The sequence below is a fragment of the Callorhinus ursinus genome, unplaced genomic scaffold, assembly GCF_003265705.2.
Source record: "Callorhinus ursinus isolate GAN/ISIS: 27379988/994484 unplaced genomic scaffold, GSC_fseal_2.0 scaffold12, whole genome shotgun sequence".
Lineage (NCBI taxonomy): Eukaryota > Metazoa > Chordata > Mammalia > Carnivora > Otariidae > Callorhinus > Callorhinus ursinus.
Window position 1 is genome coordinate 17,126,787 of NW_027397074.1, and position 24,478 is coordinate 17,151,264.

The 24,478-nt window shown below is 37.0% G+C and overlaps 1 protein-coding gene across 1 annotated transcript in view; it reads left to right on the forward strand.

Moving 5' to 3' along the window:
• ZNF804B (zinc finger protein 804B) overlaps positions 1–4,042 on the forward strand; it is a 547,749-nt gene extending 543,707 nt beyond the window's left edge. Inside the window, exon 4 of the mRNA XM_025873258.1 lies at positions 385–4,042. Coding sequence (XP_025729043.1) covers positions 385–4,042 — 3,658 coding nt within the window. The remainder of the gene's footprint in view (positions 1–384) is intronic.
• Positions 4,043–24,478: the final 20,436 nt, after the last annotated feature.

Consider the following 24,478-nt stretch of genomic DNA (forward strand, 5'->3'; position numbering starts at 1 on the left):
CAGGAAACAAACTGAGGGTTGCTGGAGGGGGGGGGCTGGAGGGATGGGGTGGCTGGGTGATGGACATTGGGGAGGGTATGTGCTATGGTGAGCGCTGTGAATTGCATAAGACTGATGACTCACAGACCTGTACCCTTGAAACACATAATACATTATATGTCAATAAAAATTAAAAAAAAGAACACACTTTTGTGATGCATTTTAGAAAGCCACTATGAAACATAGGTGTACTGAGTTGTATAAACACAATGAAATGGTTATATTACAATAGACATAGTTTCATAAAATAGCAGAACTCATCATAGAAACACTAAGAAATGTTCGCATATAGATAAGATTTCAAATCCAATGTCTTAATCATTTAAATATTTATTGTATTTACAGTGTTTCTGGAAATGGACCAGCATACAAAGCTCCCAGGGTAGCCATAGAAAAGCAACTTCAGCAAGGAATTTTCCCAGTTAAGAATGGCAGAAAAGTATCGTGCATGAAGAGCGCTCTTCTCCTTAAAGGAAAGAATCTGCCCAGAAGCATTTCCGATAAACAGCGGTCCACCATGCAAAACCGACACCAGTTACAAATGGACAGACGTTATTTGTTTGGAAATCGGGTACCACAAGCCTCTTCGGATCTCAGCAATGCAAACCACAGGACAGGAGTATCATTTTCTTTTTCCAAAAAAGTGCATCTGAAATTAGAATCTTCAGCCTCCGTTTTCAGTGAGAACACAGAGGAAACCCACGATTGTAGCAAGTCACCCATCTATAAAGCAAAACAAACTGCGGAGAAATGCAAGTGCCGCAGGTTTGCAAATGAGGATACACATCTCACTAAGGAAAAAGATATAAACATCACCCCAAGCCATCTGGAAAGTGTCTTGCACAATACCTTCTCTATAAGCTCTCAAATCTTGCAAGACAAAGATGACTCTATTGATGAAACACTAGAAGATTCGACTGGCATTCATGCTTCATTCTCTAAATCTGATATTCATCTTTCAGATGTGGATTTTACTCCTTGCAGCAGAGAAAAAGAAACTAGAAGTACAGTGAAGAACACTTCAGAAAACTGCATTCATCACTCATGCCAAGCAAATCCTTCCTCCAGCCCACCAAATATTTACAAGCACAGTGATGCCAGGATATTTGAATGTCTGGATGAGTTTCCATCACTGGAGCCAAGAAAGCAAAACACTACAGTGCATCTGAATCCCAATTCCAGAATGGAGAAGAGAGAAGAATCTTTAGATGAAACAGAAAGAGTTAGCAGAAATGTACAGAGGCTTGTAAGAGATGCATGTCCCCATGATGTGAAGTCGAAACCATTGCCTTTTCTCCACGTACAAAGTAAGGATGGCCACACCACCCTCCAGTGGCCTACGGAACTTCTGCTCTTCACGAAAACAGAGCCCTGCATCTCTTATGGATGCAACCCATTGTATTTTGATTTTAAGCTTTCTCGGAATGCAAAGAGTGACCACGATTCAGAGGGCCTAAAAACAGAATTGATGAAGGAGCCCTCAGAAATGAAGACAACAATAGAGAGCCAAGTCTCAGGTTTAATTGAAGACCAACAAAAATTGATCCAAGAAGATGATCAATCTCTGAAACCAAAGATGATGATAGCTAATCCAGATTGGGAAAATTTCCAGAGAAAATCTAATTTGGGCTACAATGATTCTGAGCCAAATATGAGTCAACATAATTTTAGTGCAAGTGATTTGGAAATGAAAAATCCTGAAGTGCCTGCTTACCTTGATATCTCTCTAAAGAATTGTGTAGAAAACAACAATAATAGTGATAATGAACTTAAGGAATCTTCAAGGGCCCATTGGCAAAGCTGCCAGAGGGTCATCCTAAATGATGCAAATGAGAGCCTAGCTTTTTCTCCTTGCATCTCGAGGACTAAGAAACCAAAACTGATTCCTTGTGATCCTCATTCAGATTTTGAAGATGGAAATCAGTTCACCTGGAATTCGAGTCCTTACCCAGTAAGGGGTCACAATGATCACGGGAAGGACGTCAGTGTAATTTTGAATAGTAACCACATCAGCATGGCCAGCGGGGCTTCCGGATGTAGAAACAAGAGAGATTCTCCAAACTTGTCTCTGAATAGACTTTCTAGCCCTTCAGACACGTGCTCTGGCAGTACATCCAGCCTGAGAAGTACTTGTTCAAGTGCTCAGTCCGGGAGTGATGGCAGAGGTGATTTGCTCTTCTTTTGTAAAAGAGAACACAGCTCCATTGAAAGGCACAAAGGGAGACAGCAAACACACAACTGCCCCTGCCCGTCTGAGGAGATGGTCAAGGGTACCTGCCTGCCATCTGAAATACCGAGAGATCAGAACTGCAGATCGTGGGAATCGGCTAAGAATGAAAAACACTCCACTCATAGATATGGCCGCTGCAGACAAAGATCTAAACTGGGCAAACATCAACAGCAGTTTTCAGGGGCCAAATCCAGGAGAATCCCCCACTATGATTCTAGCTCACAGGTGTCCTGTCCCGGGAACAATGAAAAGCCACCAAACTGCCAGGGACCTCGGCACGGCAGATGGGGCTCTTACTCAGGAGAGAGTATTTATTGCTTAAATAAAAGTGCAAGAAGTCAAGAGTCTTTGGACAGCCCTCATATCTGTGACCTGGGAAAAGGAAAATCCATGCAGTATAACTCTGGGAACATCAGCTGCCTTCTGAGGAACTGTTCCAGCAGCCCTTCTGAAACCACGGAGTTGACAGAAGGAGAGAGGACTCCCCTGACAGCCAAACGTCTTTTAGAAAGAGTGCAAGCCAAGAGGTGTCAGGAACAATCAACCAATTTTGAGGTCTCTTCAAAGAACCGTAAAAATGAATCAGAGGCTCATTCACAAATTCAATGCACAATTCAGTTCACACCACTGGGCTGTCACCGACAAACATTGCCCTTGTCTGAAAAAACACAGAACACAAGTAAGAAAGGGAATGATCAAGGTGGTGCGATTCAAAGGACTCTAGAGAAAGACCAAGTCAAAAGTTCACAGACAAATAATGTCACCGTTTTAGGAGATCCTGATTGTGATAGCCATCTTTCTAAGGGTCTAATTCATGTAGTAGTGGATTCTCAGTCACCAAACATGAAAAAGAACCCAACAACAAAAGAACAAGTAAAACCTGTAATTAGCGAAGTCCAACATTTTACTCAAAGCCGTGACCCAGTACCAAATGATTTCCCTGGTGCTTTTTCATCTAACAGATATACCGGTGTTACTGATTCAACAGAGACCAAAGAGTACCAAATAAATCTAGACTTGCGGGATGTGAGCATGCCTATGAATCATGGAGAGGGGGATATAAACTCTTACTCTGACAGAACTATGCATAAGCATGACAAAGTAGAAGATGAATCAGAAGTGTGCCATAAATCAAGCTCGCCCCCTTTAATTCAACAGCCAATCACATTTTCTCCAGAAGAAATGGATAAATACAAGCTCCTACAGCTACAAGCCCAGCAGCACATGCAGAAACAGCTCCTACCGAAGCATCTTCGAGTTTTGCCTGCTTCGGGGCCGGCTGCCTTCTCCCCGGCCTCGGCCATGCAGACGGTCCCGGTTCACCAGCACACATCAATCACCACCATCCACCACACGTTCCTGCAGCATTTTGCTGTTTCTGCTTCCTTAAATTCCCATGGCAGTCCCCTCCCTGTAGCTCATCTGCATCCTCTTTCCCAGCCACATTTTACTCCATTCACGTTTTCCCCTCTGACTCCCACCATCCTCCCGGCGCACCCCACTTTCTTAGCGGGCCATCCCCTGCATTTGGTCACCGCTGCCCCCTTCCACCCACCTCACATCACACTTCAGCCCCTGCCCTCCGCGACATTGATCCCCGCATTGTTTGGCCCTCACTTAAACCCAGCCACAGCTTCTATCATCCACTTGAACCCTTTAATTCAACCGGTGTTTCAAGGTCAAGATCTTTGCCATCATTCTTGCTCCAGTCAGATGCAACCGTTAAACGGAGTGAAAGAGGCCTTAAATGTATCATCAGCGCACTTGAACTAATAGGTGTCAAAGCCCCTCTTGCGGATAAATAAAACACATTGTCACTACCTACAAAAATGATATCTTTAAAGTGGTCTATCTGATTAAGATTTTAAATATTGGTGCCAATTCAAAATGTTTCCAGTATTTGAATACGAACTGAATTGCCAATATCAAAATAGGAGCGTTTTAAGAATTTCTTTTAACTCACATAAATAACAGAACAAATTTAAAATAACTTTGTGGAAAGGTAAAGGGGAACGTGTTAAAGGTGTGTTTGGATGAGTTCTCACATAATGTTATAAAATGGTAACAGAAAACATTTGGGCAGATCACTGATACTACAAAGAAAATCAAATGGAAAATAATGTATGTTCTAGGTGTTTGTTGAGTGCGTGAATGAATAGATCGCACAATTGGTTTTATGCATCAGATAATAACAAGATCAGTGAAATAAACTGCTTATTAAAAATAATTCCAATGATTAACTACTAAGCTTTCAATCAATATAATCTGTTTCGATCAAAATAATTTATATTTTCATAGGAAATAAGAGATGGCAAGAAATTTTCTGATTAATTCAAGTTGAAAATTACTCTTCAATGAAAAACAATCTTTACACAGATTGTATCATTGAGTTTCTGTGAAAAGTTGGATTATCTTCTTTTCACACACATCTATGTTAAGAGAATTTTGTAACTGTAAGAATCACCAACATCTAAAATTAAGACTATTTAATTTTTGTATAAGAAAACATATATAAGCTATCATTAGTATTTGATAATGCAAAATAAAAAAGTAAAATATACTCAATACTATTTTGAGTATATTGCTTAATCTTTCAAACATTACAGGGATTAAAATACTAAGTTTTCTTTCTTCTGTACTCAAGAAATCTTACTGTGTTCAGCCAACATTATGTATAAGGAGAGAGATGAAGGTTTGGAAGTGTCAGAATTTTTACATGATATTTATCGAGAAAATCTTATAAATTATTTTGTGTATTTTACTCAATTGTAATAGATATCAGTAAAACACAGTGAATGGTGGTGAAAAAAATCACCATTCATGTGATTTTGCAAATGATCTTAAACATTTATTCAAAATGTTTCCTGGCCCACAGAATCCACATTTCTTACATCAGTATTCTAAATGGCTCTCCAATTAGATTTATTATTTTATATTCATAAAATGAAAGAAAAACTCATATGACTGCACATTTCCTATGAGTTTCAGAGAAAATCAACTAAGCAGAAATGGAGTGATCAGCCAACTACTGCATGTATGATGATGTCAACGCTTCTGTTAAATGAGATGGGCATCTTATTCAGCCTGGGTTTCACAGAGAAGAGAACCATCCTCACTGAAGTACTATAGTGCATCAGGCAGAGTCAGGCTAAGCACCTGCTCTGTTATTTCACTTAATCTTCACAAATGTATTTTGAGATCAATGTTATCATTCCTCTGTACAGATGAGGAAAATGAAGTTGAAAGGATAAATTCTTAATACTTGGTAAATGATAGGAAAGGATATCTTTGATACTGGGGAGAGAGACAGATAGGCAGAGACAGAGAAAGGAGATAACATGATTTTGAAATTGTAACATAAGGAAAATATGTAGTTTCCTAGATATCATCAGAAAGTTGCAGGATGGGGATTTTGACTGAGATATGTCAGTAAGAATGTCTAATGTCTGAAAAGAATCAAAAAATGGAGGAAAGGCATCAAAAAGCAAAAATAAAAGCCCTCTATATTTGCATAGAACTTCATAAAAATCATTATAAAAGAACATTAACACTGGGTGAATCCAATAGAAGTGAAATAAACAGAATATTTATTATGAAAAATAAATGACAAATGGACCAGCAGATTAAAAAACATAATGTGGATGACAATTTCCTAAAACAGATTACACAGCTGATATAGAGCCAAGACAAAGTATTATGGGAACACACTAAAAGTCCTATTATGAAAAAGAAAGTACCTGATTAATTTTTATAATTGTCTTTGTGACAATTTAATCTCTCCAAAGTTAGACCAGAGAACCTCTATTGGGCACTTCATTTTGACTAACAAGGACAGATTGATATGAGTTGATGGCATGGAAATGACTGTCTTGTATTATCAGTGATGACAGTGTTCACTGGCTATACTATCTTGGACTATGGGAAAGCAGACTTCACCATTTAAATAGGAGATAACTTGTACCATAGAGTGAGAAGTTATAAGTCGTGTCATCACATGAAGAAAGCTACAATTATAAAATATTTCAATAAGGAGAAAAACAGTCCTTTAAACAATCCAATATAAACTGAATGGGGAAGACATTCAGAGTAAATTTTTAAGCGCCATACATCCATGGATCAAAATGAACAGAGATTAGGTTAATGTCTTTTTATATCTCATTTATTGGGAATATCAAAAGAAGTCAATATTTTGCTTCTGCTTGCTGCTTACTGCTGGGGCAGATGATCTAATGAAACAAACAAACAAAAAATGGTAATGTTACCTAAATCTGATTTCATTACAACTTTTCTATTAAGAAGACAGTTTTTCGAACTGGAAATTGTAGAACAATCAAGGATAAGAAATTTGGAATCTATAGAGAAAATTATTTCCTGGCTACTACAAATGATTTGAATCTTCAGGTTTAAGAGACTTTTACCAGAGAGTATTAGAATTGTTTAAAGAGAGCATCATGGTATCAATTGTCCTTGAGAAAACAAGCAGAATCTAAGAGGAGCTAGAATAAATATCTTTACTTTTATAAAGGGAGGAGCTAGAATAAATATCTTTACTTTTATAAAGGGAGGAATGTTGAATACAGATATTACTGATTTAAAAGTTAGCATATACATAAATAAAATGTTAAGCAGAATGTCTAGCGAAAAGGAAGAGACAATCACTGGTAACTATTAAGAACAAATAGTACAAAAATAAAAATATTTTATTTCTCATTTGTCCACTCTATTTTCATTCTTATTCAACAAATATATATTTAGGGCCATATGCTAGGCAGTAATCTAACTGCTGGAGATAAAATAATGATCAAAACTAACAAAAATAATGTCAAATAGTTTAATTCTACTTGAGTCATGCAAACAAAAACCAGAATAGACAAGTGAAATATGTATTATGCCAGATGATCATAAATGCTACTGAGGAAAATAAGAAAGGCAGATAAAGGGACTCGGGTGAAGTAGTGGGTAAAGCACTATTTTAAAAAGAGTAGTCAGGGGAAGTTTAACTGTGAAAGTATCTTTTCAGCAAAGACCCGAGAAAGGGAGCATTTCAGACTAAGACAAGACCAAGTTTCAACAACCTGTTGGGTGTGCTTACTATGCTCAAGAAATGGCAGGGAAACACTGGCTGCGAAAGATCGGGGGGAGTATTATAGGAGATAAGGTCAGAGATATAACTGTGGAGCAAAATCATGTAGGATCTTGTCCACCATTGGAATGACTGGCAGATGAGAAGCTACTGGAGAATTTTGGCAGAGGGGAAACGTGATTTGTCTTGGATTTTTACCAGGGTCACTCAGCTATTGCTTGTGAATAATTTCCAGGAGAGTCAAGGTTGAGGTGGGGAGGCTGATTAGTAGATTGGAAGCAGACAAGAGAATGCAATGACGTGCTCAGCCATAGTCTGGTGGGAATGTTGAGAAGTGCTGAGATTCTAGATTTATTTTGACAGTAGGGCTGGGAAAACGTGCTTCATATTGAGTGTAAGGTGTAAGACAAAGAGAGGAATTAGAAATGACAATAGTTTTTGCACAAGGATGGATTTACTGCTCACTGAAATGGGGAACACTGTGGGAGGGGCAGGATAGAAGACGGTCAGTTTAAATACTCTGTTGGAGATGCCTAAAGTTATACAAGTGGAGATAGTTGAGTTGGTATTTGGAAATATGGGTCTGAAGTTTGAGTAGACATGTGAAAAGGACATACACTTGGGAATCATCAACGTATAGTAAGTATATAGAAGCCATTACCTTGGATACTATCATCAGGGATAGGTAGGGTAGATATAAGTTTTGCAGACTGAGTCCCGGGTCACTCCAAGAATGGATGTAACAGAAGGAACTACGAAATGAGGCCATGATGAAATTATGTAGGAAAAAATCAGGACAATGAGACCATGGTGAAATTTCAAGTTACATAGGAAAATGTCAGGATTATATAAGGCAAATTACAAAAGTGATTCAAAGAAGTGAGGATGATCAATTTTGTCACATGTTGCTGAGTCAAGAAGAAGATAGAAAATTAAGCATCCCTTCAGTAATGTAGTGCTCACCTGCTGCCTTAACTAGAGACATTGTGGTAAAGTGGATGGGGCAAAAAACAATAAAATACATGGAGAATTTTACACAGAACTTTTATGATTCTTAAAAATATCCTTATGGATAATAGCACTGTGTGATAAATGTATCTTTATAGCTAAACAACTATACCCAGAGAGTAATAAAACTTAGATTAATTCCAAACTGGAGAGAGGGTTGTAGAGATTGGTTATGAGGCTTTGTATTCGTACGCTGTCATATAAATTCTCATAAAACATGGACAAAATCATGGAACAATATGTACCAAAGAGGAGAAAAACACAAGCCCAAGAGGACTAGCAAATGTAGTGAATGGCAAAATACAATGTGAAAAAATTTTAAAACATAAAATAGGGCAAAATTTAAAGGTTAAATTTAGCATGAATAGATGTCAGATCCTACATTTATTTTCAATTTAAAAATCTTATATACATAGAGCCTAATTCCAATTCATCAATAATATGAAGGGCATAGTAGATTATAAACCATATAACCCAATGATGTGGAAAGTCTGGTGAAAAAGTTTTGAAGTATTAGGTTGTATTAAAGGAACTATACAGAAGTGGAAAACAGGGTTCTTTTAGAACTTGGAAAAAAAATACACCACTTGTGGAAAACTAAATGTTGTTCTAGGCCACAATTTAAGAGAGCTATTAGCAAATAGCGTCATAAATGGCAGGTTTCACTAATTAAGAGACCAAATCAATCTTACGTTTTTACACTCACAAATAACATGAGTTTTGTGAATTAACAAAAATTAACTGACAAAAATCCATTTTCGGATATTTCAGGGGAATGTTGAGTTACATGGCTTATTTCATTACTTCAACATATCTCAGACCATATGACAGGCAATATTTACCAGACTTTTCCGGAAGGAGGATAGACTATATTGAATTTCCAAAAATAATAATGTCAGAAACATCCCCCCCGCCCCGGGATCATCTCATAGAACTAATGTTCTATAGAACAGAACCTGGTAGATGCCATGTGAAAAACAAAGGCTAATATGCGTTTTCCAAAGAAAAGAACACTTGGGGAGGAAAGAAGAGAATTAACCTTCCTAACTTTAGATATCTGGATAGCAGTATGGGGCTCTGTTTCTGGAAGATCATCTCTATTTTCTTTAGGGCGGAGAGGGTACACACTACACATAGGTAGGTTTTGATTCAACATGAAGAAAATCTTGACAAATTGTATAAAGTTGTAAAATTTCCATCACCGAAATATTCAAGAACTTTTGCACATTTGGTTGAGTAAAATGCTTAAGGATTCTCAGAATAGGTTTACTAGAATTTTGTTTGTGAACAATGACCTATTCAATGATCCTCTAGGATAATTTCCAAATTTCAGGTGGCTGACTTATAGTGCTTAGTTTAGGATTTTTTTCTTCTGGTAATATTCAAAATGCCTTTCCTGCTCTGGAGAATATTCTGAGCCAAACTCTTAATTTCTCACAATTAGTGAGTATGGGCCTGAACAGTTTATTTTTTACTTCACTTACTTCACTATAGAAGAAAATGAAATAGAATTCTAAATATATATTAAATTCTAAAATGGATCCTTTTTAAAACATGTCACTGTGATGGATGATATTTTCAGGATTGTTTCCTTTCATTTACACAATTATTTGACAGTTGATTTTCAGCATTCAACGTCTGTTATGGCCATTGTCTGATATTTATGGAGCAATTCTCGTTATGGGATTATTCTTTCACATTTGGCTCATTGAAGTACTTTTTTGTATCTGTCTTAAATGATAAATGCTTAATTAAAAACTGAAAGTGTTTTAAGAAAGTCTGTGAAATCTTTACACACACATGTACAAACACATATCCACATGGGCACTATATATTTTTCTGAGACACTAAGAACCAGTCCACCAATAATATCCTTCCTGAATTCAGGGTATGGTTGAACAAAATAACTCGTAGTATAACAAACAGGAAATTTGGTGAACTTCATGTTCTTAATTCCCTGCCAAATTCAGCACGAAAGAAGACAATGGGATTTAAAAACTGTATTCCGATATTCTCTGAGTTCACCTTTTTATAGGCTATGTTAAAAAAAACATAAGAAATGATTAAAATATAGAAAGTAATTTGGAAAGCTCCCAGTTCCCAGGGCTTTTTTTTTTTTCCTTAGATAGACATTTCACAGAGAAATCCCCTAAACTTTTGATTTCATTTACAGAACACAGATTTAACAGTGACATTTTTTCCCTCAGTTTCTGCCAGGGCTTAGAATCCCTCTGTTATCTCTGAATAGAAATATATTCAAAGAAATTAATCCTATACAGCTTTCCCATTGAATGGAATATTTAATCAATAAAAGTACTCAGGGTCATATTGCTGGATCGGGCTGTTTCCTTAGTGTGTGAAGTTGCTGCTTCCTTGCACGGTTCCCAATGAAGGCAGCAACATGGCTTCTAAACTTTACCATAATATTTTTAAACAATTCAAAAACATCATGATTTTCAAGCATGATGCACACTAATGGGGGATGTGAAGATGCTCTAGCCTTTAGGGGACCGCTTGTTACACCAGTGTTTTAGATACATACATATGAATGAAACATCCAGACGCCCTCCCCAGGCTGTGTGGGGAGTTCATTGCCTCCTTATTAGTGAAATACCATCGGTGGTCATTTCAAACAGGTAGCACATTTTTCAATTTTCCCTCAATATTTCCCCAAAAGTGTTCAGAAAGATGGTTAAACATTCTGAAGAAAAATATGTCACATCCATTTTTTTCTAAAGGCACAATAGAAAGAACCCAAATCACACATCAGTGTATGTAGCTAATGTACTTAGAGGCAAAATTGGCCTAGTGCTTATCTCTGGCTTAGCAGGACTCATGAAGAGATTTAATTCTGAATCTTTAAGTGAGTGAACTCCTGAAGGGAAAGGTGCTCTCGTTGGAAAATAGAAAAATTATTAAAAAGCAAGTGAGTGACCACTTCCATAGAGTAGTCAAGAAAAGAGTGTACTTCCCTTTGTGTCTCAGACTGAAACTACTTCAAGATAGGAGTTTCCTACTAAAATATGAGTTTCCCAGCCAATAAACCTGGGTCTAGAGGATTTTCAAAGGTTATCATTTCATTCCAGCAAAAATATTATCCACTGCTTCTATTAGGTAGACATTTGAAGGTGATTGTTGTATTGCTTTGGATTAAGCTATATTAAAATGGAAGCGGTGGCTGAATCAGTAGGGTTTAGAATAAACCAATATTGGAGGGATAAGCCAAAGGGTCTTTTTTCATTTTATGCAGCTTTGTATTGGAGGGTGACCTCCCAATCCACTTTCTTAATTCCCTTCCTTTTGCAACTCACCACCCTTTTTAAATAGCAAGATCATCTTGGCAGAAACACAAAGCAGGCAAATTGGAAATATACAAAGTATTGTGGGTGTACATGTGAGTGTGTATGCCACTGTGTGTTCTTAATGAATATACTCTAGTCTTTAGTTGTAGGCCTTTATCTTTGTTCAAAAGGTGTTCAAAATCGTGTTTTTCAAAACATATTCACTTATTGAAACAATCAACCTCAAGAAAGATTTCCTTTCCACCATGCTCAAAATTGTCAGTTTCTTCTATTTGTGGGAGATAAAATAGTTGATAATGTAAATTGGTTATGTAGCTGTTTAAAACAAATTCCTACCTTCCTCAATTCTATTGAAAGTATTTACTTTGTAATTAAACTGGATGATAGTCTGGCAATATGAAACATAATCCAATAATTTTATTTTGTATTCTATGTACAAAATGCTTTTTTTTTAATTATAGTGTGGCTAAGTAAATTGCACTATTGTACATGCAAAGCAGCTTTTTTAGGTTATTCAATAAATTACTTGGACTGTAGTTCAATGCAATAATATTTTTTTCAATAAAATGCTTAATGGTATAAGAGTATTAGTCATGCATTTCTAACAAAAACATACCAAAATATAAAAATGAAATCAAAAGCAAAATGGTATGGAAATATTCTGTATTTTACACTACTGAATTTAAAATGCATTTAACATTTTATTTATTATTGTATATATTTATATTATATATTTAAAGGTTGGGATTTCTTAGACTATTTCTTAAAATTTTAGTGTTATAAAATAAAGCTGTTTCCTCAAACTAAAAATAAATATGATTTTAAAAAGTTCTATAGATGTATTCTTTGTTGAAACCTATTATACAAATACTGTGTGAAGTCCTTCTGTTTCTTGTAGCTTCAAAAACAAGCAGTACTTTGAAATGCTCTAACAGAGTTTAGTTTCTGGAATGTATTCTCTAAGTGATAAGACAGACATGATGGTATTCTTCACATTTATAATAATTTTAGTGTAAACTCTGAAAATACTTTAATTAATAACCCAAATAAGCTCTTGTTCCAGAAGGACTCAACTCGCTAGGAAACCTCTTTAATCAAGCATGACCAATAGGGTGGGAATATTATTTAACTGTTTCTCCTTACTTTATTTTCTTTATCTTTGCCCTCATTTGCTGGATCTTAGTAGGATATCCTGGATTGTTTCATTTGTTATCAAGACATTCTCATAAACACTTGTCCTTTATCATTAGTTACTTATTGTTTGTAGGCAAATAGATTTCTTCCACATTTCCAAGCCTTCAAGAAAGTAAAGAAAATTTATTGCAGAAATAGTTAATTAAGGAAATAACTGGGATATGATTTTTCCCTCCTTAAATTACTCATTCCTTGAGTAGTTAGGGGGATTGTTCAACATTGACCAAGACAAAGGCAAAACAAAATGATGAGCAGAAAAAGTGATGAGGCTAATCATTTTGGGTCATTTTTTCATCCGGACACTTAATCCTTATTATATCCTTGTCTCATGAACTAACACTGACTACAAAACTCTCAATTTATGACAATGAATTGAAACCATCCAGTCAAGGCTCAAAGTTCCTTTACCTTGACTATATTTGGGCACCTGTGTGGCTCAGTTGATAAAGCCTCTGCCTTCAGCTCCAATCATGATCTCAGGGTTCTGGGATTGAGCCCCGTGTGGGGCTCTGTGCTCATCTGGTAATCTGCTTCTCCCTCTTCCTCTACCTCTCCTCCCTGCTCATGCTCTCTCTCTCTCTCAATTGGATAAGTAAAATCTATTAAAAAAATAATTTGACCTAACTATAATCTTGATTTAAGTATACAAGTAAATTTTAGGATTGTACAAATTCCATAGAGCCTATGGACTTCCATTATTCCAATCCAAAGCCAATAATGTTGACAGAATTGAAACCTCACTGTGCTAAATAGCTGAAGTAATATTAGAAAGTTTGCCATAAATGAATTTTAAGAAATTATATTTCAAGTACTGAGGACCTGAAACAAAGATATATATCATAATCTAACCAGCCAGGACATTCCTGAGGGAGGTTCCTTTTAGTCTATTCTCAACAGTATTTATTACTCTTCCTATTTGAAATAATTTCTTCATTTGACTGTAGGATACTATGCACTTTGATTTTTCTTGAGTCTGTCTTTTTCTTTGCAACTTTCCCCCCCCCCAGAGCTTCCTTAGGCTACCAACATATAAATGTTGGAGTAAGCCAAGGGCTTAATTCTTAGACATTTTCTCGTCTAAATAACATTGCCTCAAAAGATCACATACTATGTGATCTTTAGAATCAGGCCTTTAAGAACCGTTTATATCCTGATGCTTCTCAACTTCATATCTTCAGGTATGATCTTCCCTTAATTTCTGCATTTATTTATTTGATGACTCACTCGAAACCTCCTTTGAATGTTTACTAGTCATCAGGAACGCCGTGTCCAAAAAGGATCTCTTTGCTTCCTCAAATCCTTTCCTTCCTCAGCATCTCAGTAAAGAGCTCTATCAGTCTCCCAAGAGCTCATTTTCAATTCTTGAGCATCCTCTTGGATTGCTCTCTCCCACGTCCCACATCATTATCCCCAACTTATCAGCATGTCCTGCCAGTTTGACTTATATGATATATCCCCAAACTGACCTCATCATGTCCATTGCTACCTTCTCAGTACATTCCATCTTCTCTCACCTGTGATATAGCAACAGCCTCCTACCTGGTCTCCCTGGATCTCCTGTTTCTAGGGCCCAATCCACAGAGGGGAGACAGAGTGCCATCCTGAAGAGAAAAATCTCTTGAATAGTTTCACATTATTTTTAGAATAAAATCCGATGTTCTGATAACAGCCTTTAAGATCCAATTTCGTCTGACCTCTGACAATCTCTACAACTTCATCTCCCAGTGCCTCTACCCGTCTCTGATCTTGCAGTCCCTCAAACAAAGCAAGCATTTCCCACGCAGAGCCTTTGCATTTGCTGTCTTCTCTGATGAGAATGGTCTCTCCTCAGCTACTCTCATAACTCCTTCCCTTTTTTCATTCAGGTGTTTTAAAAAACAACTCCTCCTCAGAGAGGCCTTTCTTATCCAATCTAAAAAGAATATCTGCTTTACACGGTACCTGGGTGGTTCAGTTAAGCTTCTGACTCTTGACTTTGGCTTGGGTCATGACCTCAGGGTTGTGGGATCAAGCCCCATGTCGGACTCCTTGCTGGGCATGGAGCCTGCCTGGGCTTCTTCTCTCTCTCTCTCTCCCCCTCTGTCCCTCCCCCCACCATGTGTGTGCATGCATGCGTGCTCTCTCTCTCTCTCTCTCAAAAAAAAAAAAAAAGAATATCTACTTTACTATTCAAACCATTCACTTTGAATTGTTTCTTACAATTAATACCATACTATTCTATTATGTATTTACTTTATGTTTTTGTTTATACATTTTAAAATTTCATCTTAAAAGAAATAAAATTTTGAAAGGAGACATTTTATGGGAGAAGGATTTTTTCCTCCTTTGTTCAATACATTTTGTTGTTTGTTTCTGAGACTCATACTGGGAACATACTAGGTGCTCAATAAATAATTTTTGAGTAATATAATGAATGCAGAATTTGAAGAAGATTCTCAGCTTTCTGATTGATTTGAGGCAATGTTATTTTACTGAGTACAGGTGTGCTAAGTTTGATGCAATTTATTAAACAGATTATAATTTCAAAATTAAAGCCTATAGCTTCAACCAAAGGGTAAATGTGAAAAAAAAAATGAACCTTCTTGATTAATTGATAAAATACTTGTCAAACTTAAGAGGTTGCTTTTTTGTTATTTTAATTTTTAAATTATCCATGGGTCATGATGTATTTCCTTAAAGACATGAAATTTACAGACATGCATAAAGTGTGAAAACATTCTTTTAAATTCCACATTGATTTGTAAAAGTGCTTATCCTATAACCTCTATAAATTCAGGGATTATGTTTGATTCTGTCGAGGGTCGTATTACTAATATCATTTGGGTGCAGATTTCTACTTCCGCCTACGTAATGTTCCTACTGCTCTCTACGTGTGGTAGGGCAAGGTGGAAATTTTCTGGAGAGTGACTTACTCATTCAACTAATAGGTATAAAGTAGTCACTAGATGCAAGACATAGATATAGAAATATGGAAACAGACAAAAAGCTCTGTTCTTATGGAGCTTACATTTTAGTGGAGAGAGAAAACAAACAAAATAAAAAAGCAAACCATGTGTTAGGGTAAATAATATTCGGTGCTAAAGAAGTGAATGGCCCTCTGTGCAAAATGGGAGAGCTTGTATTAGTACCTAGGTCTCCGTCTTGTTCCCAAAACCACGTTTGGTCTATTTCATGAAGCAGTATAAGATAGAAATTACTGTCTGGTTAATTAAAGATAATTGCCTGTTTGGTTAGTTCCTTCAAAGAAGGATGCTGCTGTGTTCAGAAAAAAACCATCTCTTTTCAATGGGTTTCAGAGAATCTTTTTAAATTTACCGAGTGTCACTCATGTTAAGCATATCTTGACTTTGAGACTGGAGTTTTGTGACTACACTAGTGCAAAATCTGTTGCTACTGAATAATTTAAAATGTGATGGATATGCATAGGAGAGAGAATAATGACATATGGCCTGATGACATATTTACATAGATATATAGTTGTAGTTAGATCCCTACTGCTGTTGTCAACAATCAGTGCATGTCCAGAAGGTGGACAAAAAATCTGATTTCATCCACATCGTTGCAAATGGCAAGATCTCATTCCTTTTGATGGCTGCATAATATTCCATTGTATATATATACCACTTCTTCTTTATCCATTTATCTGTCGATGGACATCTTGGCTCTTTCCACAGCTTGGCTATTGTGGACGTTGCTGCTATAAACATTGGGGTGCATGTACCCCTTCGGATCCCTACATTTGTATCTTTGGGGTAAATACCCAGTAGTGCAATTGCTAGATCGTATGGTAGCTCTGTTTTCAACTTTTTGAGGAACTGGAGGGTGTTATGCTGAGCGAAATAAGTCAATCAGAGAAAGACATGTATCATATGACCTCACGGATATGAGGAATTCTTAATCTCAGGAAACAAACTGAGAGTTGCAGGAGTGGTGGGGGGTGGGAGGGATGGGGTGGCTGGGTGATAGACATTGGGGAGGGTGTGTGCTATGGTGAGCGCTGTGAATTGTGCAAGACTGTTGAATCGCAGATCTGTACCTCTGAAACAAATAATACAATATATGTTAAAAAAAGAAGAAGAAGATAGCAGGAGGGGAAGAATGAAGGGGGGGATTCAGAGGGGGAGACGAACCATGAGAGATGATGGACTCTGAGAAACAAACTGAGGGTTCTAGAGGGGAGGGGGGTGGGGGGATGGGTTAGCCTGGTGATGGGTATTAAGGAGGGCTCGTATTGCATGGAGCACTGGGTGTTATACGCAAACAATGAATCATGGAACACTACATCAAAAACTAACGATGTATTGTATGGTGATTAACATAACAAAAAATTTTTTAAAAAATCTGATTTCAGAGAAAGGTGAAGTTGTCTCTTGAGATCTCAGTTTTAGAAAAGCAGTTTTGTACGAGGCAAACTTCTAGCTTTTGGCAAACTCTCCAGAGAAATTTCATTTCATTAAGAGGATAGGCACTCCAGGTTTGTTGCTATTCATTTTAACTAGCTGCTGTATTATTAAGGCATGACTGTTTCATACGTCTTTGATATGCAGCCCCTTCTCTTTCATATCTGATAGCCAGCAACCCTTTAGTCAGCTTTTTTCTTTAAGATTTCTTTCTTTATTTTTAGAGAGAAAGAGTGGTAGGGGTGGGGGCAGAGGGAGAGAGAGAGAAACTTAAGCAAGCTCCATGCCCAGTGCAGAGCCTGATGCGGGGCTCAATCACAACCCTGAGATCATGACCTGAGCTGAAATCAAGAGTCAGACACTTAACCGACTGAGCCACCCAGGCGCCCCAAGGAATTTATTATCAATAAACTCTAGCTGATAAATGAGACTATTTGGCATCCTTGTTACACAGGAAAAGGTGTCTTTTGGGTCCATATCCCATGTTTCTCCTTGCAAGGTCGTACTTTTGAATTACAACACCAGCCTTGGTTTCTTTGTTTCAAATTAAGCTGTCCCACCTTGATGGCAGTGAGGGGTTGGTTCTGTCACTACTGAGAGAGATGTTTCAGTGCTTTGGACTGAGTTCTGGCATGTCCTTGAAGCATGAGACTACCCACCGTGGGCATGCCTTTTCTCCTTCTGTTTCTTAGACATTCTGCCCTCATCAATTTTCCTCACATGCCAATCTTGTCAGAGTTGAGTTTTCACAATCATTGTGTCAAATTCAAAGAAGCAAATGCATCCTGAACCCTGACCAGTGGGGATTTAATCCGCCTGCTGAGGTTGTGGGGGTGGCATTTGCATTAGAATTCAATAACCGGCTGTGACAGGGAGAAAAATTCTCAAAGATTGAGTGTTAGGGACCATGAGAATACCTCGTCCACTTGGGTCTTGATGTGGGATCTTGTGCTGGGGACTAGTGTCATTAAGAAGCAATGAGCTCAGGCGCCAGTTTGAGGGACCAGTCATTAATCAAGATTTTAGAGAGAGGGGCATTTAAATATTTTCATAGAGTTAGCTAATTCAAATTTGCCAGTGTTACTCATGTTTCCTCAATAAAGATGTGCAGATAGATAGCAGGAAAGATCATAGCAATGATAGCCGACCAGCAGGTTAAAAGACAATAGTCACAATCTATTTATCTAGACCCACAAGAATGATAAAAACATTACTTGGCTATACTAAGGTTGTCAAGCTCTAGAATAATGGCATAACTCGTGATCTTGTATCCTACTTTTTTTCTTTTTGACCTACTGTTAAAACTCTTTCATGCTACGTTGTTTCTTAATCAGCGCTTTAAATTACACAGAAAATTGCATGGAGTGAATATACCATAACTTATACAACCATCCCCCATCTTACTGTTATTTAGACTCTCCCCCAGCTTTTTACTAATATAAATGAGGTTTCAATGAGTATTTTCATAAATGTAGTTTTTTTCTTATTACCTGTATAAATTCAGTTCTTGGAAATGGGGATTAAAGCACACATATATTACTGTCGGTTTGTTTTTACACTACCTAATTGCATTCCAGTGAGTTTTATCAAGGACTAAAATATATTACAATTTTTGACAATAATGTGTTATAATTTATTCAACTCTTTTTTCTTCTGCCAATTATTATTCTTATTATATGGTAACTTAAGATGAAAAGATGTTGGTGTGTTGTTTTTCCCTTATAAATTTTTATTTTTATTTTATTTTTGTTTGTTTATTCCAGTTTTATTGAGATATAAATGACTTATAGTAGCATATAAGCTTACGGAGTACAACATGATGATTTAACTTACATATATTATGAAATGATTACCACAATAAGTTTAGTCAACATTCATCATCTTGTGTAGATATATATATATATAAAAAGTGGTCTTTCCTTATGATGAGAACTCTTAGGATTTACTCTCTCAACTTCCATGTACATCATATAGCAGGGGTAAATATAGTCATCCTGTGGTACATTAGATCCCTAGTATGTCTTTACCTTATAACTGAAAACTGGTACCTTTTGCCCATCTAATTCCTCATCCTCCCACCTCTGACATCTGGGAACCACTAGTCTGATCTCTTTTTTTTTTTATGAGTTTGGCTTTTCTTTTTCTTTCTATTTTTTTTTAAAGATTCCACATGAAAATGAGATCATACAGTATTTGTCTTTGTCTAAATTATTACACTTAGCATAATACCTTCTAGGTGCTTCCATGCTGTTACAAGTGGCAAGATTTCCCTTCTTTCATGACTGAATGGTATTCTGAGATATATATATATATGTATATGTATGTGTATATATATATATATGTATATATATCACATTTTCTTCATTCATTCATCCACCGATGGGCACTTGGGTTATTTCCATGTCTTGGCTACTCTGTAAGTAATGCTGTAATAAACATGGTGGTACAGATATCTCTTTGACATAGTGTTTTCACTTCCTTCAGATATATTCCCAGAATTGGAATTGCTGTATCATATGGTAGTTCTATTTTTAACTTTTTGAGGAATCTCCCTCCTGTTTTCCACAGTGTCTGTACCAATTTACAATCCAAAAAATAGTGCACAAGGGTTTCCTTTCCTCCATATCCACACCAGCTTTGTTATCTCTTGGCATTTGATGATGGCCATTCTACCACATATGAGGTGGTATCTCGTTATGCTTTTGATTTGCATTTCCCTAGTGATTAGTGATGTTGAACATCTTTTCCTGTGCCTCTTGGCCATTAGTATATCATCTGTGGAACAATGTCTAATGGGGTCCTTTGCATATTTTTAGTTGGATTAATTTTTTTGTTTTTTGCTATCGAGTTCTATGAGTTCTATTTCTATTTTCTATATTAACCCCTTATTAGGTACATGGCTTGTAAATATTTTTTTTTCCCATTCCATAGGTTGTCTTTTTATTTTGTTGATGGTTTCATTTGCTGTGCAGAAGCTTTCTAGTTTCACTTATCCCCACTTGTTTATATTTTATTTTGTTGCTTGTGGCTGAGGAGTCATATCCAAAAAATCATTGCCAAAATTCAAGTCAAGGAGCTTTTTTCCTGTTTCCTTTTAAAAGCTTTATACTCTTCCAGTCTTACATTGAAGTTTTTAATCCATTTTGAATTAAATTTTTGTGAATGGTTTAAGATAGGGGAATAGTTTCATTCTTTTACATGAGACTATCCAATATTCCCAGCACCGTGTATTGAAGAGATGTCTTTTCTCCATTGGATGTTCTAGGCTCCCTTGTCAAATATTAGCTGACCATTAGCTGACCATGGTTTAGTTTCTGAACTTTTGACTCTGTGCCGTCAATCTATGTGTCTGTTTTTATGCCATTACCAAACTGTTTTGATTACTATAGCAGTATAATATAGCTTGAAATCAGTACATGTGATTCCTCCTGATTTCTTCTTTCTCACACTTGCTTTGGCTATTCAGGGTCTTTTGTGGATCCATGTAAATTTTAGGACTTTTTTTCTCCCGCTGTTAAAAAAGGCCATTAAAATCTTGATAAAATTGAATTGAATCTGTAGAAGTCTTTGTGTAATATGGACATTTTAACAATATGAATTCTTCTAATCCATGAACACCTTTCCATTTATTTGTGTTTTCTTCGATTTCTTTCATCAATGTCTATGGTTTTCAGTAGAGAGATCTTTCACCTGCTTAGTTAAATTTATCCCAAGTATTTCTTTTTTTATTCTAAGTATTAAATTCTAAGTATTCTATTGTTCTTAATGCTACTACAAATGTGATCATTTATTTCTTTTTCAGATAATTCATTGTTGGTGGATAGAAACACAGCTGATTTTGGTATGCTAATTTTGTATCCTGCAATTTACTGATCTGTTGATGAGATCTGACAGTTTTTTGTTGGGATCAGGACTTGAAGGCCAGCCCGGAGCACCCTCCCAGGTGTTTCCAGTCAGGTTTTCTGGTCAGGAGAGGCTGGAAGCTACTCAGTTGCAGGCCAGGCTAGGCTTCCGCTCCCCAGCCAAGTTGAGGCCAGAGAGGCTTCCAAGCCCAGCAGGGCTTTTGGATTGTGGTCTTGACTCAAGCTGACCCAGTCCTCACATTCTCTGGACACTTGATGCCACTGAATTTGCTCTGTGGATGATCAGCTCTGCTTGCCACACCCTCTGCTCAAGCACTGCCTGACTATGCAGCTTTCAGCTGTTCCCCACCAGGCTTTCTGGTCAGGAGGGGCCAGAAACTACCCTCAGCAGTGGGCCAAACTATAACTCGGCAGCCCTGCCTGGGCAGGGGAACGGCTGACAAGGCTCCGGGGCTGGCAAAGTTCTTTGTCTGAAGACCCAACTCAGGCAAACTTGCTCCCCACCATGTTTCCTGGTCAGATTGCACCATCATCTTGGCTCTGCAGATGAGAAGCTGCTGGTTGGGAATCCTACTTGGGCACTGCAGGTAGGAACCCAGTCTGCCAAAATCTGAGTGCTGGTTGTTGCAAGTCCCTCCCCCACTTCTCCATCCCAACCACATGCCCTATGGTCAAGTCCCACGGATTTTCCTGCAGTCCCCATGGGGTGAGACCAGAGTGGGTGTTCCCAAGAAGCACCCCACAATGTGGGGGCCAGGAGCTGAATATCTATCCTATGCTCTCCTTCTCCACTGGAGAAACCATAGGCTCAGGGGAGACCCGTGCTTGGTACTCTTCTTGCCTGGAGGAGAGGCAGTCGAATCAGCCTGTAGCTCTTCCTCTTATCCTTCTAATGCAGTTTGTCTCAGTCTTGGTGGTGCAGGGGGGTGCTTCTTCCTCACCTCTATGTTCTAGGGTTCTCTTAGTGGTGTGTTGTGCATGAATAGTTCTTCTGATGGGGAGCAAAGTCAGGAACGACCTATGTTGCCATCTTGGTGATGTCATTTCCCTCATATTTTTTTTAAATTCTCCTATAGTTCCTGCATTTTTTATATAACTGTATAGTTATACATTTGGAAATTTACATGAAATGAGCATGTTTGTGAGAGCTTATAGTTCTTGTTCTTCAAGAGGCGACAGATAGCATCATGCCTTAATCATCATGCTTCATGTTTGTATTGTTGCCTGGCATAGCTATATTTTATGCCCCAACCAAATGTCTAATTGACTGACTAGGAATCAGATATCCTCTAGGATCTTGTCTCTTGCTATTGTATTCCTCATATTCTTGCAAATTATTGAACTTGAGGAGGTAGTAGGAATCTCTGAATTTGTAGTTGGTCAGATGTAAGAATGGGCTAGGGACCCTGGGACTGGTGTCTGAAGGGAGGGCAATGTTGGGGAGGGCTGTACCCTTCATCTGTGATGTCTCTCACCATTTTAGGTGGTTGATGTCAAAAGTCTTTGCAATATCTCATAGTTATTATGAGAATTAAATGGCTCAGTATATGTAAAAATGCTTCCAATAGTAACCGGTATGCAATAAATGCTCCACAAGTGTTAGCTATTACAATTATTAAAGGTTCACATTCTTCATGACTGATAAATATACTAGCAAGAATAATAACCATGAGCTTTTGTTTACATACTATGTTTTATTTAACCCGTAGCTTATTCTATAAGATGCTTTTATAAGATTATTCTCTCAAATTGTTTAAAGAAATATAGTAAATGGTAAAAATAGACACACTCACAAAAGTCTATGGTTCTTACTACAATGTAATAAGCTTAAGTCTGGAAACTCCTTTTCCAGAAGAAACTATGACAGTTATAATCACTTAAAACTTAGGTCTGACATTTTATTGGTAAAAGAGGAGGAATAAAAAGTTTACCTCTAGGTTTTCTTATAATTGAGCTGACTTAAAAAAAAATAATAATAACTGAGCTGACTCAGTGCCATACTATATAGAATGTTGGGCTGTCATAACAATTAGACTCCAGAAATTATGTAAATTTAATAGAAGTTTACTTTTTAATAAACCATAAAAGTGTCTTCTTTTCTATTTTTATTTAAGTATAACTGACATAAAATGTCACTTTAGTTTCAGGTGTACAACATAGTGATTCGGCAATTCTCTGTATTATGCAGTGCTCACCACAATAAGTATAGTTACCATCTGTCACCATATAGTTATTACAATATTATTGACTGTATTTCTTATTCTGTACTTTTCATCCCCATGACTTAATTTAAAACTGGAAGTGTGTACCTCTTAATCCTCCTCACATATTTCACCCATCCCTCCTTCTCCCTCCCCGTCTGGCCACCACCAATTTGTTCTCTGTATTTATTATTCTATTTCTGTTTTTTGCTTGTTTTTGTTGTTGTTCATTTGTTTTTTTAAATCATACATATAAATGAAATCATGTGGTATTTGTTTTTCTCTTCAGATTTATTGCACTTAGCATAACACTCTGTCCATCCATGTTGTCACAAATGACAAAATCTCATTCTTTTTTAGGGGTGAGTAATATTCCATTGTTATACATGTCATAACTTCTTATCCATTCAGCTATCGATGGACACTATGTTGCTTCAATATCTTGGCTACCGTATATAATGCTGTAACGAACATCGGGTGCACATAGCTTTTTGAATTAGTGTAGTCCTTGTCTTTGGGTAAATAGCCAGTAATGGAATTATTGGATTGGGTGGTATTTCTATTTTTAATTTTTTCAGGAATTTATATGCTGTTTTCCCCAGTGGCTGCATTAATTCACATTCCCACTAACAATGCACAAAGGTTCCCTTTTCTCCATATCCTCATCAACATTTGTTATTTCCTGTCTTTTTCATCTAGCCATTCTGACTGGTATGGGGCGATATCTCATTGTGGTTCTGATTTGCATTTCCTTGATGATTAGTGATGTTGAAGATTTTTTCATGTGTCCATTGGCCATCTGTATGTCTTTCAGTTTACCTACTATTTAATTGGATTCATTTTTTATTTTTTAATTTTTGGCATTGAGTTGTATAAGTTCTTTATATTTTGGATATTAACCCCTTATTGTATATATTATTTGCAAATATCTTCTCCCATTCAGTAGATTGCCTTTTTGTTTTGTTGATGGTTTCCTCTGTTGCGCAAAAACTTTTTATTTTGGTGTAGTCCCAACAGGTTTTTTGTTTGTTTTGTTTTGCTTTTCATTTGTTTGTTTTGCTCTTTTACCCTTGCCTGAGGAGACATGTCTAGAAAAATGTTGGTAAGGCTGATGTCCAAGAGACTACTGCCTATGTTTTCTTTAAGGAGTTTTACATT